The sequence below is a fragment of the Carassius gibelio genome, chromosome B20 (genome assembly GCF_023724105.1).
Source record: "Carassius gibelio isolate Cgi1373 ecotype wild population from Czech Republic chromosome B20, carGib1.2-hapl.c, whole genome shotgun sequence".
Lineage (NCBI taxonomy): Eukaryota > Metazoa > Chordata > Actinopteri > Cypriniformes > Cyprinidae > Carassius > Carassius gibelio.
In genome coordinates this window covers 5,795,673-5,808,252 of record NC_068415.1, presented here as the reverse complement: position 1 = coordinate 5,808,252, position 12,580 = coordinate 5,795,673, and the positions used below count along the sequence as shown (strand labels likewise).

General features: G+C 37.4%; 1 protein-coding gene across 2 annotated transcripts; it reads right to left on the bottom strand.

Moving 5' to 3' along the window:
- Positions 1-457: 457 nt before the first annotated feature.
- si:dkeyp-114g9.1 (uncharacterized protein LOC555399 homolog) lies at positions 458-11,602 on the bottom strand. Of its 2 annotated transcripts, none has more exons than XM_052585528.1 (8): positions 11,271-11,602; positions 9,826-10,111; positions 9,630-9,752; positions 7,476-7,733; positions 6,211-6,302; positions 5,273-5,454; positions 3,174-3,343; positions 458-960 (listed from the first exon to the last, which is right to left on the bottom strand). In XM_052585528.1, exons 1-8 carry the CDS (start codon positions 11,538-11,540, stop codon positions 806-808), a joined length of 1,536 nt encoding a protein of 511 aa, XP_052441488.1. In that variant the 5' UTR covers positions 11,541-11,602; the 3' UTR covers positions 458-805. The 2 variants fall into 2 exon arrangements, 1 of the variants encoding a protein (XP_052441488.1); XR_008160434.1 differs by lacking the exon at positions 458-960 and adding an exon at positions 4,115-4,429 and having other exon boundaries at positions 3,198-3,343; positions 11,271-11,578.
- Between the last annotated feature and the right edge of the window lie 978 nt (positions 11,603-12,580).

The window sequence follows — 12,580 nt, the reverse complement described above, 5'->3', positions numbered from 1 at the left end:
TGAAAGACGGAGATGTCCCAGCTATAAAAAGACCCCCCAGTCATGATTCAGAACTGCAGACGCAAAGTGAAACGGCATCAAATGTCAGTTTTGTTTGCATTCGGTGCTCGTCACTCTTTAGCTCCGCCCACAGCACACATCCAGGAGTTAAAGACTAAAGACTTTTTGGCGATATGAACGATGCAGTACTACTCTATAGGTGCTCAAGATTAACATGTGATTGGATGAAACTGTCTGTCATGCCCCCTTTAAGGAATCAGTTTGCTGCGGTTCACTTAAACAGCCTTCCAATGTCAAATTAATTTACATTGACACAATTACATTTTTCAAAACTATATGCAAATATCAAATTCAATTCTCTCCAGAAACCAATTAACTAACAAAAAATAAATAAAATGCACTGGGGTTCATCCATACTTCAGGGTTTATCAAAACTCAAAGAATAACAAGACTGGAGTGGAGCATAGAGGTGCTTTAATAAATCAGCAACCCTGCAGTCTACCATAGTAAGATCAAACCCAAGCAAAAAGTCACATGATAGTTACAATAAAAGCATCTCAAAAGGAGACCAGTGATCATTTGGCATGCTAAAACCAATAAAACGATTATCATTGTATGTGCACTGCATTTGCTCAGACATAAATTGAGAATGATTCTGTGCAATAAAACCTGGGGACTGACAACCTCAAAAGTGAAGGTTGCAAAAACAAAAATTCTAAAAAATCAGTTAAAAAAAATTAAGTCATAAGCACGTTATAAAAAGACAGTTAAAACACTTAAAAGGTTTGTGTGTGTGTGTCTGAGGTCAGGCCTGAAGCGTGTTGAGATGACTGAGACAGGACTGAGCACACTGCAGCACCATTCCCTTCAGAGCCTCCAGATAGAGCTCCTGGCCAGAGTTCAGGTACAGCCACATGAGTCGACTCAGCTGCGCCGTCACACAGTCACCGTGCAAACTCTCTGTTCAAATAAAACACACATCCAGGTTAGGAATGACAATCAGGAAACACACAAACCTCCACTTATTCTTTTACAGGAAGGTGACATATACAAACACACACACACACACACACACACTTTCATGATAAATGTAAACAACTGCTGATTTAAAAAAAAAAAAACATTATCTAATATATATTTTAAACCTAAAAAAAAAAAAACTATAAAATACGACTGAAAGAATTTCTACAATTTAAATGAATTATTTGCTCTTTTTTTTTTTTTTTTTTTTACAAATTACAATAAAAAGACAGGTTTGGTTTATGAATATTTAAGCCGTTTTAGTAAAAAACAAATACATTTTACTTATTAATACTAATGCACCTTAATCTTAAAATGCAACAGCATGACAACAGTAATTAAAAAAATTATTGTTGTTATTATACACAGTGTTATGTTATACAATGTTTGAATTTTTGTTTTTATTATTCGTTTCATGCCATGGTACTTGAATATTATTTACTTTATGTTTGGATTTCCATGGTATGGAGTGTCAATATTTTGTCTCGGTTTTGTTTTTAAATCATAAAAATGCATAAAGATATTTTGTTGTTAAATGTTATAGATTTACTGTATAAATTATTATTAGTGAAGACCGGGAGAAAGTGGCAGGCGCAAGAAGCCGTCACTAAAGCTGAGGCACGACTAAGGCACAAAACGCTGGTGGGCTCCGTGGCAATGGGACGAGCAGGTCTTGGTAGTTTTCCCAAGCCACGTTATGATCTGGCTCATGGAAAAGAGAGGCGCAAACTGATTCAGGACGAGATACGAGCAGAGGTGGAGGAAGAACGCTACACCAAAATGGCCAGCATGTCCAAACAAGGAGCGTGGACCAGTTGGGAACATGCAGATCCACGCAGAATAACCTGGGCAGAGCTCTGGAAAGCAGAACCATTTCGGATCAAGTTTTTTTGTCCAATCCGTCTATGACATCCTCCCAAGCCCAGCTAACCTGCACACCTGGGGCCTGGCAGACACTCCTGAGTGCAAGCTGTGCAAGAAGAGGGGCACACTGGAGCACATTTTGAGCAGCTGCTCAAGAGCGCTAGGGCTAGGGCGGTACCGCTGGCGCCACGACCAGGTGCTAAAGGCTTTGGCGGACTCCATCTGCACAGCGATCCAGCTCAGCAAGACCCAGGCAGCCCCCAAACAAACAATCACCTTCATTAGAGCTGGGCAGAAGGAACAATTCCACCGGCCTAGCTCTACGGGGGGGCTCCTCTCCACTGCTCGTGATTGGCAGCTTCAGGTTGACCTTGGAAGACAGCTTAAGCTCCCAGGCAACATCGCAGCCACTTCTCTCCGCCCAGACATGGTGCTAACATCTGAGTCTACCAAGCAAATGGTTATCCTGGAACTAACTGTCCCCTGGGAAGACCGTATTGAAGAGGCACACGAGCGTAACAGGGCTAAGTATGCAGGGCTCAGCTCGTAGTGCCGGAACAACGGCTGGAAAACTCGCTGTGAGCCAGTCGAGGTCGGGTGCCGAGGCTTCGCTGGCCACTCACTGATGCGAACCCTCAAACTCCTTGGAGTGAAAGGACTGCAATTGAAAAAAGCCACCACAAGCATCTTAGAGGCCGCAGAGAGGGCTTCTTGGTGGCTGTGGATCCGTAGGGGGGGATCCGTGGAGCAACCTGCCACTTGGACACAAGCCGGGGACTGACCACCCCCGGTTGGGTCGCCCGGGTGAGGGTGTATGAAGATTAAAGACCCGAAACACCCTATGACCCCGGGTTTTTCACTGATGACGTGTCCAAGTAGCACCAGAAGGTGTTTTCAAACTCTTAGTAGTAGTTTTTTTTTTTTTCCATTGCATTATTCAGTCACAAATTGCCATTTACATCAAACTTGTAAGACACTTTGATTGGACAGATCCTGCTAATGCCAATGTCATGAACTCTGTGTGGTCCTGAATGTTCACAGAGGACTGGATTAACACCAACCGCTTACACAAGTTGAACTTGGTTGAGTAGCATTCTAGAAGACAGCATCAGCTTAAAAAGATGTTAATGAGACCCCTGAGGGTCTCAGAAGTCAACATAAGCATCGTTAAAGCTACAAATGTAAAGTGGAGGATTAATCCTAACATGAGCTACTGGATTCTTCTGTACCATTGCTGTGCAGTGATTTAGATTGATTCAGCGTTGTTCACATCATGTTAGCCAACACACCTTGAGAGATCTTGGTGTCAAACTCCAGCAGTGTGTAGAGCGATTCAGGCAGCAACTGTCTGGCCCAGCTGTTCTCCTCCAGGTAAATCCAATCCCGGATCAGTCTCTTTCGACGCAAGAAACCTTGAACGTGATCCAGGTACACTGAATTACCAGACACCAGATACAGTCTTAAAAAGAAGAAAAAAAAATTATATGCATGAGTTGGAAAACCATTATGAAAACGGCAAGGCAAATTATTTATATATTTTTTTTCCCATCATCTTGGGAAATAACAACCTTTATTAATAAAGCCACAATGAGAATTAAAAACCAGAAACAATGTAATGGCTTTTGCGGGGAAAGTAATTTTTCAAGCACTTCTGAACAACGAGCCATTCATCTTTACAGTCTCTGGAGATTTGCTCCTGTGTAATGACTGGTACAGCTTCAGACAAAACACGCTGGAAGAAAAAACACTCAAGAAAACTCAATTTGTGTGCCGCAAACATGCAAACACACACATAGAGATATAGCTCCCCAAATGTGGATTATTAGCTCAATTTAAAATCAGCCAAGCAGGAGCAGGACTGATGGTTTGAATGCTAATGATCAATTAGACCGATCAGATAGTAAGGAAGAGATAAACTACAGTACATAAAAACAACTAATGTTATTTGCAAAAAACTCAAAATAAAATAGAATTTTTTTATAATTTATAATAAACAAATCTTGCCACTTATTTGCAAGACGACTAGGTATAAAAATTTAAAATATGTTTTTCAATGTAAGTGGCATAGCATGAAAAAATGCAAACAAAAATACATTCTTACAGTTTGCATTTTCACTTTTCATGCTGTGGCACATATATATACATACATGAAAAAAATAAAATAAAAAGTAGTATTTTAAAATGCACTATAATGTTCAGGTCTAATTGTTTGTTCAAGTGAGCACTTTACCTCTTCAATCACTCACACATCTGCTTATGTAAGACGATCAGCCTCAAGGAACATCCCACTTAACTTTACACACTACTGTTTTCTGATACTCTGGGATCAGGCTGACTTTAGAGCGGAGTTCAGTCCATGCTCTCAGAGATCAGTCACCATACACTTCAAAGATATCATCGACTGCCCGCGGATCTCAGGCTGTAAGTTACTGCAGGTGATTTGTTTGAAGCTGCCAGCGCTGCTCCTGTCTCCACCCAGCGCTCTCTCCAGGCTTCAAAGCCCAGTCTGAAAGCCAACCACTGCTAAAGCTGAACACTTTCACCACTAGTTTTAAATGGAAACAACAGCAATTAGAGTAAAAAAAAGCAACATTTTACAGCCTGAAAATAGTGATCGATGACAATGCTAAAGGTCAAGCTCCTATGGGTACCAATAAATAAGAGTGTCACTAACATAACTGTGAAAGAGCCTCCTTTAAGTAAAATGCTGCATCAGTTCAGATTTTTCACCATGTTATAAAAATAAGGTTTGCAAAGCAGTTGTTGTGTGCACAATGTGCTGAAGACTAGATTGCCATCAGCTTTGTAAAATAACTTAATTTAAAAAGTTATGTAAATTCAGCTTAGTTCATAGCATTGGGTTTAATTTTATTTAAAAAAAAAAATATTTCGTTTGTATTTATACAAGTAAATTTAAAATGTAAAGACATCTAGCTTCATTTAAATAAAACTGTTAAAGGTTTAAAGGCAAGAAATTATTTTTATTTATTAGTAATTTTATTTAAATTATTAAACGATAGCTTAGTTCTATGCATTTAAAGAAACTTTTTTTTTTTTTTTCTTTTTACTAATCCAAACAATAAAATAAAAAAACATCTTAAATTAAGCCAACATTTTACATTAATGGCATCTTAATGCAAGACTTTATTTTTAGATTAAAAAAAAAAAAGAAAAAAAAAAAAGTTAATTTTAAGATTTGTATTTAAATACATAACATCAGCTTAAATGTAAATGAATATTATAAATATTTTAATTTTAAATCAAGCTATGCATTTAAACAAAATTCATTTTATAAAATCTAAAATAAATGTTATTAAATAATTGTTAATTTCTGAAACAAAAAGAGAAAGTCAGACAGAGTATTCAAACGGACTCGAGCAGGACTGACTTGTAGTAGGGGAGCGACTCAATCATTTTCCAGTTGACATAATTGGCAGCAGTCTCCTCCAGCGTACAGACACGGGTCATCTGGACTTTGGCCACCTGCCAGAAGCGCTCGTGCTCGATGAGCGTCTCCTGCATCTCCCGTCTCAGCAGAAGATACACACCCTCCAGTGTGTCTTCATAAACCTGCCAATGACACGTCACTTCATCAGCAAACAATATTCAACTTGACCTTGCTCCTGAAAACATGGCATGCAAAGGGGAACAAGACAAAACGTGCATATTAATAAAAGTGCAAAAAAGACTGCACACAAAGTGCTGTCCATTTTGCATTAAAATACCTTCATATCCTAGCTGAAGACTATGCTGATATCAAGCATATAGGTTATGCAAAGCACATACATGAAACCCTGAAACGAAACGGACTACATTAACCTTTGTTGGAAAACATAATATGCACATTTAATGTCTCGCTGGTCCTTTGTGTGTCCTTGAACGGTGACCGGTGTTGTAAAACAGCAGGAGAGTTTGTATGCTCAGATGTGTGATGTTATTGACGGAGACATGCACCGATACGTCTATAATCCATTTAAGCAGCCATTAGATAGGAGTGTCTGCTCACGCCGTGACCTGTGAAGTCATTTTCCCTGGCTAATGAAATGCAGAAGATGAGCACTGCTAAAATATTTAAGATCACGTCCTCTGAGGAACTTAATTGGCATTTTTCAGATGGGGAAGAGAGACAGCAGTTGGAACAGAACAGGGAACTATCATGTGTGAAGAACTTAGTCCTTGGAAAGACAGCATGTCAAATTTATTCAAACATCACAATGCATACCAGGGAGAGAAGACTTCTTGTCCCCAAAAAAAAAAAAAAAAAAAGTGTTTTAAAATGCAGACTGAAATATTGTTCAGTTTCCTGCATGTATTCCATAGACGCACCTTTCTTCGCTTCAGTCGGCCCCAGTCGCGGCCAAAGATCCAGGCCACGAGAGACTTGCACATGGAGAAGTAGTTTCCGACAGTCTGAATCCCTGATGGAAAGAAACAAGCAGAGTCAGAACATGAGATGATACTCCAAGGGATGGAGCAGCAACATTTGATCTACAGACGGATTTCCTGCCAAACGACTGGTACAGGCACAGTTCCTCAGGAGAGAGCACTACACGAGACCAACACAAAAAACCTTCAAATACAGCAGGTTTCACCTGCCTCTGCTGAAGTACTGGCTTGATCTGCTAACCCCTGAAGAGGCTGACCAACAATAGATTTTGCAAATGCCAGTAACAAAGGTGCGGGGGGAAAGCAGTGTTACAAATAATAAGCTAATAGTTTCCTTTATCATTTAATTTTTTTAAAGTGTAGTAGTAATAATGGCATTGTTTACATAAAAGAAAAACAACAATAAATATATAATGGCATTTTGTTTACACTTAAAGCTAATAATAATAATAGTAAACAAGTGTTTAAATAAATAGATGAATAGTAACTAATTTATATACTGTAAAAGGTATGTAGTCTTGTAAAATAATACTGTAGTTGTTATTAATATCATTATTCAAAACAAATATAATGAAGCAGCTAATTAACATAAATGTCCAATGTTTACATGGGACATACAAAATTATTAATAATGATTAGTAAACAAATGTTTAAATAAATCGATAAATAGTAACTAATTTATATAAAATGTATGCAGTCTGTTAAAATACTGTAGTTATTAATATCATTATTCAAAACAAATACAATGAAGCAACTAATTAACAAATGTGCAATGTTTACATGGGACATACAAAATTATTCATAATCAATTCACAGCACTTAAATGTTACTAAATAAATATTAATTAAAGTTATGCAGTCTGTTAAAACACTAAAGTTATCATTATTTTTAATTCAAGACAACAAAAAAATAAGTGAACACCATTATAATAAAGCAACTAATTTACATAAAGATATGCAATCGGTTTACATAGGACATACTAAATTTACATTACTAATGAAGTATAATAATAATAAACTTAAATATAATTTATATAAACCTATGCAATCGGTTGACATACTAACATATATTATTTAAAAAGTAAAAAATAATACCAACATCCATATTAAGATTAAAATATTATTCTTCTTATTATAATACCTATTCAATCTTAATACTAAAAATCCTCATTATCCTTCTCATCTTTAAATTGAACAATAAGTTACCGAGGCTCTCATCTCCCCGGGCCAGTCGTCCTCTCCAGTAGTCTTTGGTGATGGGGTGCAGGGAGGCCAGGTACCTCACATCACACAGGGTTTCACCCCACGTGGCCACCTTTCTCTTGCTGTGCTTCTTCCACTGCAGGAAAATGGACCGCAGCTGCTTGTTGTACGGAGCCGGCTGACGAAACAACCAATACGTGAAGAGCCACTGGAACCTGCACTGGACGTACTGATGGTACATGGACTCCAGCTCTGTGTGTTCTAAAATCACCACAGAAAATGGTCATCAATGCCAACAATACTACAGACTGAAAGCTATGGGCAGAAAACGTAACGCCACAATAAAATGAATTCATAAAACTGTACAATTACACCTTACAGAAGGAACTCCAAAATTTCAGGTGGAAGTTTGGAAGACATTTAGATCATCACTGACCAGGATGCACTACATCCTGTTCAAAGCTAACAGCTATAGAACATGGGCCTTTCATAAAATAACGCATTAAAAGAAAAAAGAAATACCAGGTGAGGGTGAACTATGAGTCACAGTCCTTCTTCACACATCACTACAAAAACAGTGTGTCATACCCCAACTTTCCGATCAAGGGTCCACCACAGCAGTTTGAAGTGATTCACCAGTGCAAAAAAATTGGATTACTGCATCTTTCTTCAGAAATCCCATTACTTTCAAAGTGGGGAAATGGAAACGTATACAGCAAAGACATATAAAAGGTCAACTTAACCAACAAGAGCTCCCAGAAACCCTCATGCCATTTTGGTTAAGAAAAAGATACAGTGGAGTTGGAGTGAGCCCGATTTTTCAGTCTAAATGCGATGCAAATGTTCCAGAGAGCAAATTGCAGTTGACTGGATTCACTCCACCACTCACAGAGGATTAACGTAAGGGGATACATTGCATGATACATTATATTCCTAAATCACAATATTCGCAACTTTGATAACCAGTGTTGGGGGTAACGCATTACAAGTAATGTGAGTTACGTAATCATTAGGGATGCACGATAATATCGGCACAACATCGGTATCGGCCGATAAAAGCTTAAAATGACCATCATCGGTATCGGCCGATATGAATATTTCTGCCGATGAGCCAAACCGATATTCTCCAAGTGAAATAATTGACCTGTTTTTCAGGTGTGAATGTCTGTCTACATTTGTAAAATAATACATTTATGGTAGGATCAGTACAGAAGAGATACGTGGATTTCTCTTCAGTAAAATTAAAGTTTAAATATATCAGGCGAAAATGTTTATATATATCGGTATTGGCATCGGCCAAAATTATTTTGAAAATATCGGCATATCGAATATCGGCCAAAATCCAATATCGTGCATCCCTAGTAATCATATTACTTTTTTCAAGTAACTAGTAAAGTAACATTACTTTTTAATTTACATGAAAATATCAGAGTTATTTTTCAAAAAAGTAACCCCAGTTACTTTTCACCATTTATTGACTGACATGTCTCCTGCCCCCATATTGTAAGGGAATCTGAAGTACAGAAGTGTGCTGTGTGAACATGATGTTACTGTAGTTCTAAGTTAAATGTGCATTCATTCATCTCACTCGCAAAAAACGGATTTAGTATTAATCGAAATGAATACAGTGAAATGCAAACTCAGAAAATGACACAAACCTGCAAAAATAAAAATGTAAAATAACACAAATGTATCTAATCCCATTCTATTAACTAATGTCTTTGATAATCCAGTTCAACCATAAAAAGAAGCAAAAATTACTCTAGATAAACTAACAATTGTGCTTCAATAATTTTTTTCCCTTCAACCTGAAGTTTATTCATTACACTTTTTGGTGTGAAAGGGCTTTTACATTTGCTATAAAATGTATAAATAGAACTTCTTATATTAAAAACAGTCAAGCCCTGCTCATATTTAAAAAGTAACGTGAAAGTAATGAAAAAGTAATGTAATGCATTATTTTCCATAAAAAGTAACCAAGTAATGCAATTAGTTACTTTTTAGGGAGTAACGCAATATTGAAATGAATTACTTTTATAAGTAACTTTCCCCAACACTAGTTATCACACTTTTTATTTGGCCATTAAGCTTCTTAAAATCCAGGCAAGCAGACAAGTTTCACATCTAGTTTCCTAAAATGAGATGCAGATATCTCACCACTGTTTTGGTGCTGGCTGAGAACATGCTGAAAGACCAGTGAGACACTACCATGATGCTTCAGTGCAAGATGATACAGCTCTCTCCATTCAAACTTGAGCGTGTCACAATCTTCAGTTTTCTCTGGGAAACAGAACAACACGTTAGGCTAAAATTAAACATGGAACGCCCATGTGACAGCTGAGAGTACGACCACCTTGGAGTTTGTCCTGGAACAAATCTGCAGTGATTCCCCACAGTTTCTCCACGTCGCTGCAGGGAAGCCTCACTGAAGGCAAGGGAACACTTTCCTCCAACACGAGCCACTGGATCCAGTACTTGTGAGGCGCGAGCGGGATCTCCACAAAGAGTTTCTCCTGAAACGCACGGTTACAGTGGATGTTTCTGAAGAGGGATCTCCACATAAAAACCAGACGGAAGGCGGTTTTGGCCGTTACGGGACACCGGGCATGGGCATATGTCAGACTGACCCCAAACGAATCCTGTGGAGGAGAGATTTTGGAGAGAATAATCAATTCCAGTGGTCACTTGCATGCTTAAAGTTAATTAACATTAAATAACTTTAAGCCTGCAGGTCAAAATAAATAAATCTCCCAAATGTATTGAGAATAATGACAGTTATTTAAAATATTAGGTACTTGTATGTAATAGTGGTATTTGCTGGATTGCCATTATACTGATTGTGGATTTTGGTGCACAGTCAGGATAAATTTTGCTGGAGTATGACAAGAAATAGAATCTCCGATAAAACTGTTTAAATTGCAAACAGAACGAGTACTCAAATCATATTCGAACCTTTTAGCTGAATGACTAATTCACAACCATGCACCAACTCTATTTTTCGTTCACTTAAGCTGCATTTTAAGACTGAATATAGCAAGAGCAAATGTCATTCATAAAAGTTTTTCCGGTAACCTCTATCATAAGTCAAAGTTACAGTAAATGAATTCAATGACACAAGGAAATTCTTAAACTAGAAGATTATAATGGTTTCTCATTTTCTCTAGATCTTCTTCAGTGTCACGTAGGCTATATGCATGTGACTCGGTACAAGTCGTATTATTCAAATAACTATAGTTGGGTATCATTTGAATTTTATCAATTTCGACTTCTGCTCATCAATTCTGATTAAATTCCAAGTTTCGATACCAATGTTAATAAAAGTCAAACATTTAGCTATCAAACATATTTATTCTGCGTCTATTTTTGCAAAACATTGAATTGCTGCTGCATGCCATAAACCAAACCCAGCTTGCTATATAAAAACTGGACTCTATTAAGAGCAGTTTATGTGCAAACAACAGAGCTGCCTGATTTTGGATAAATTAAGACTTTTTCAATTGAAGGTTTTAGTTCCCCCCCAATTCTGAAGAAAAATATTACACAACTGAACAAAAAAAAAAATATGAATGGAACGATTCAATGACTCACTCAAGATTTACTTGTTTTATTACTTGAAAAATAAGGTGTTTTTGAATGAACCTCTTAAATTAATGATTAAAGGCAAATAGCCAAAAAAAAATTATTTAAATTGACACCAAAAAAAAAAAAAATTCCAACAAGTATCAGATTCGCGACCTAAGTACCCATTTCTGGACTCACTGTGATGAATCAAAACTGTAATTCCCACTCAAATCATACCTGGAAGTGTGTGGTCCACAGAGAGTTGCACGAACAAACTCTGAACAACAAGCTGCACGTGCTGCCGAGCCTCAGCAGCGACACTGGGTCCAAGTTCCTCAGTATAACCAGGAGAACTTCATCACTTAAATGCAATAAGCCCGTTGTGTTGTCGCTGCTTTCCGAAGTAATATCTGCTGTATTCAGATGGGGCTCCTCGTCTGTGGCGGCAGTCAAACAGGAGAATTGCTCCAGCAACTCACGCTCCCAGGTCGCGTTGAGGTCTGCCATATCTGTGCCGGTGTCACCGCGCTGCGTGCAGACGCCTCTCAGGTGTTAAAGGTTAGGAAGAAACCACCTGAGAGAGGTCATGGGGAGGTACATCTCTAAGGAGTCGCTCATGAATATTAGTAGCTAATGAATATAAATGAGGTCATGCCGACGTTGCTTGGCAACATACCTGCTTAAACTAATTAACATTCATACGGCAAGCGTTTAATTCGCCAAATCAGTCGTGTAGGCATTCTTGGAACGTTGCGTAATAAATATTCATAAGATGAACACTTCATTTCCTTACAGCGATGAGAAAACCGCATTTCTTATTTGCAGTGTGTTTGTAATGCTAATCTATTCTACCCTTGAATATCTTGAATTCACCGTGTTAGAGGTTAATTTTACTGTTGATGTTCATTCACCTGAAGTTCCCCATGGGTCAAATATAGTAGTTTTTGTCTTGTAGGGATTACGCTTTTATTAGCATCATTTACTCACCCTCAGCTTTGTCAAAATATGTTTGAGTTTCCTTCCTTTGTTGAACACATCACAATATATTTTAATGAATGTGAGAGAACAAACAGTCGCTATTTCATACTATTGAGAAAAAAAATTATAAGTTGGAAGTCAAAGGCTACTGTCAAATGACTGGACACCAACAATTTAAAAAAATTGGAGTGTTCATATATTTGGAACAACTTGAGAGTATGATGACAGAATTTTCATGATGTAATAGTTTGCATGGTCAAACACATTTTCCCAGTCTTAACCATTCGTGTTTTTTGAGTTTAAGACAAATATACTTTATTTTAAGCAAGTCAGACACATTAAGAATTTCCAATATTTAAATGCCAACTTAAGAATGCAAAAAAGAAAAAGAGAAAATGTAAAACAAAACAAAACTCAGATATCAGTTCGGGAATACTTTACATGTATTGTACTGGATTTTATCCAAATAAGATGATAATTAAGACTGAACTGCTTATAAAACAAACACATGTGCAGTAAAATACTTTACAAGTTTACAATCAATTGCTACACAGACTCTTAAATTTAAT

Bases quoted from the DNA above. Each gene is read 5' to 3' on its own strand.
- si:dkeyp-114g9.1 (XM_052585528.1), bottom strand. From the start codon at position 11,540: ATGGCAGACCTCAACGCGACCTGGGAGCGTGAGTTGCTGGAGCAATTC. The intron at 3,344-5,272 runs GTCAGTCCTGCT...CTTCTTTTTAAG, and splicing joins GAGTCGCTCCCCTACTACAA to ACTGTATCTGGTGTCTGGTA. The intron at 961-3,173 runs GTGTGTTGGCTA...TTATTTGAACAG, and splicing joins TGACACCAAGATCTCTCAAG to AGAGTTTGCACGGTGACTGT.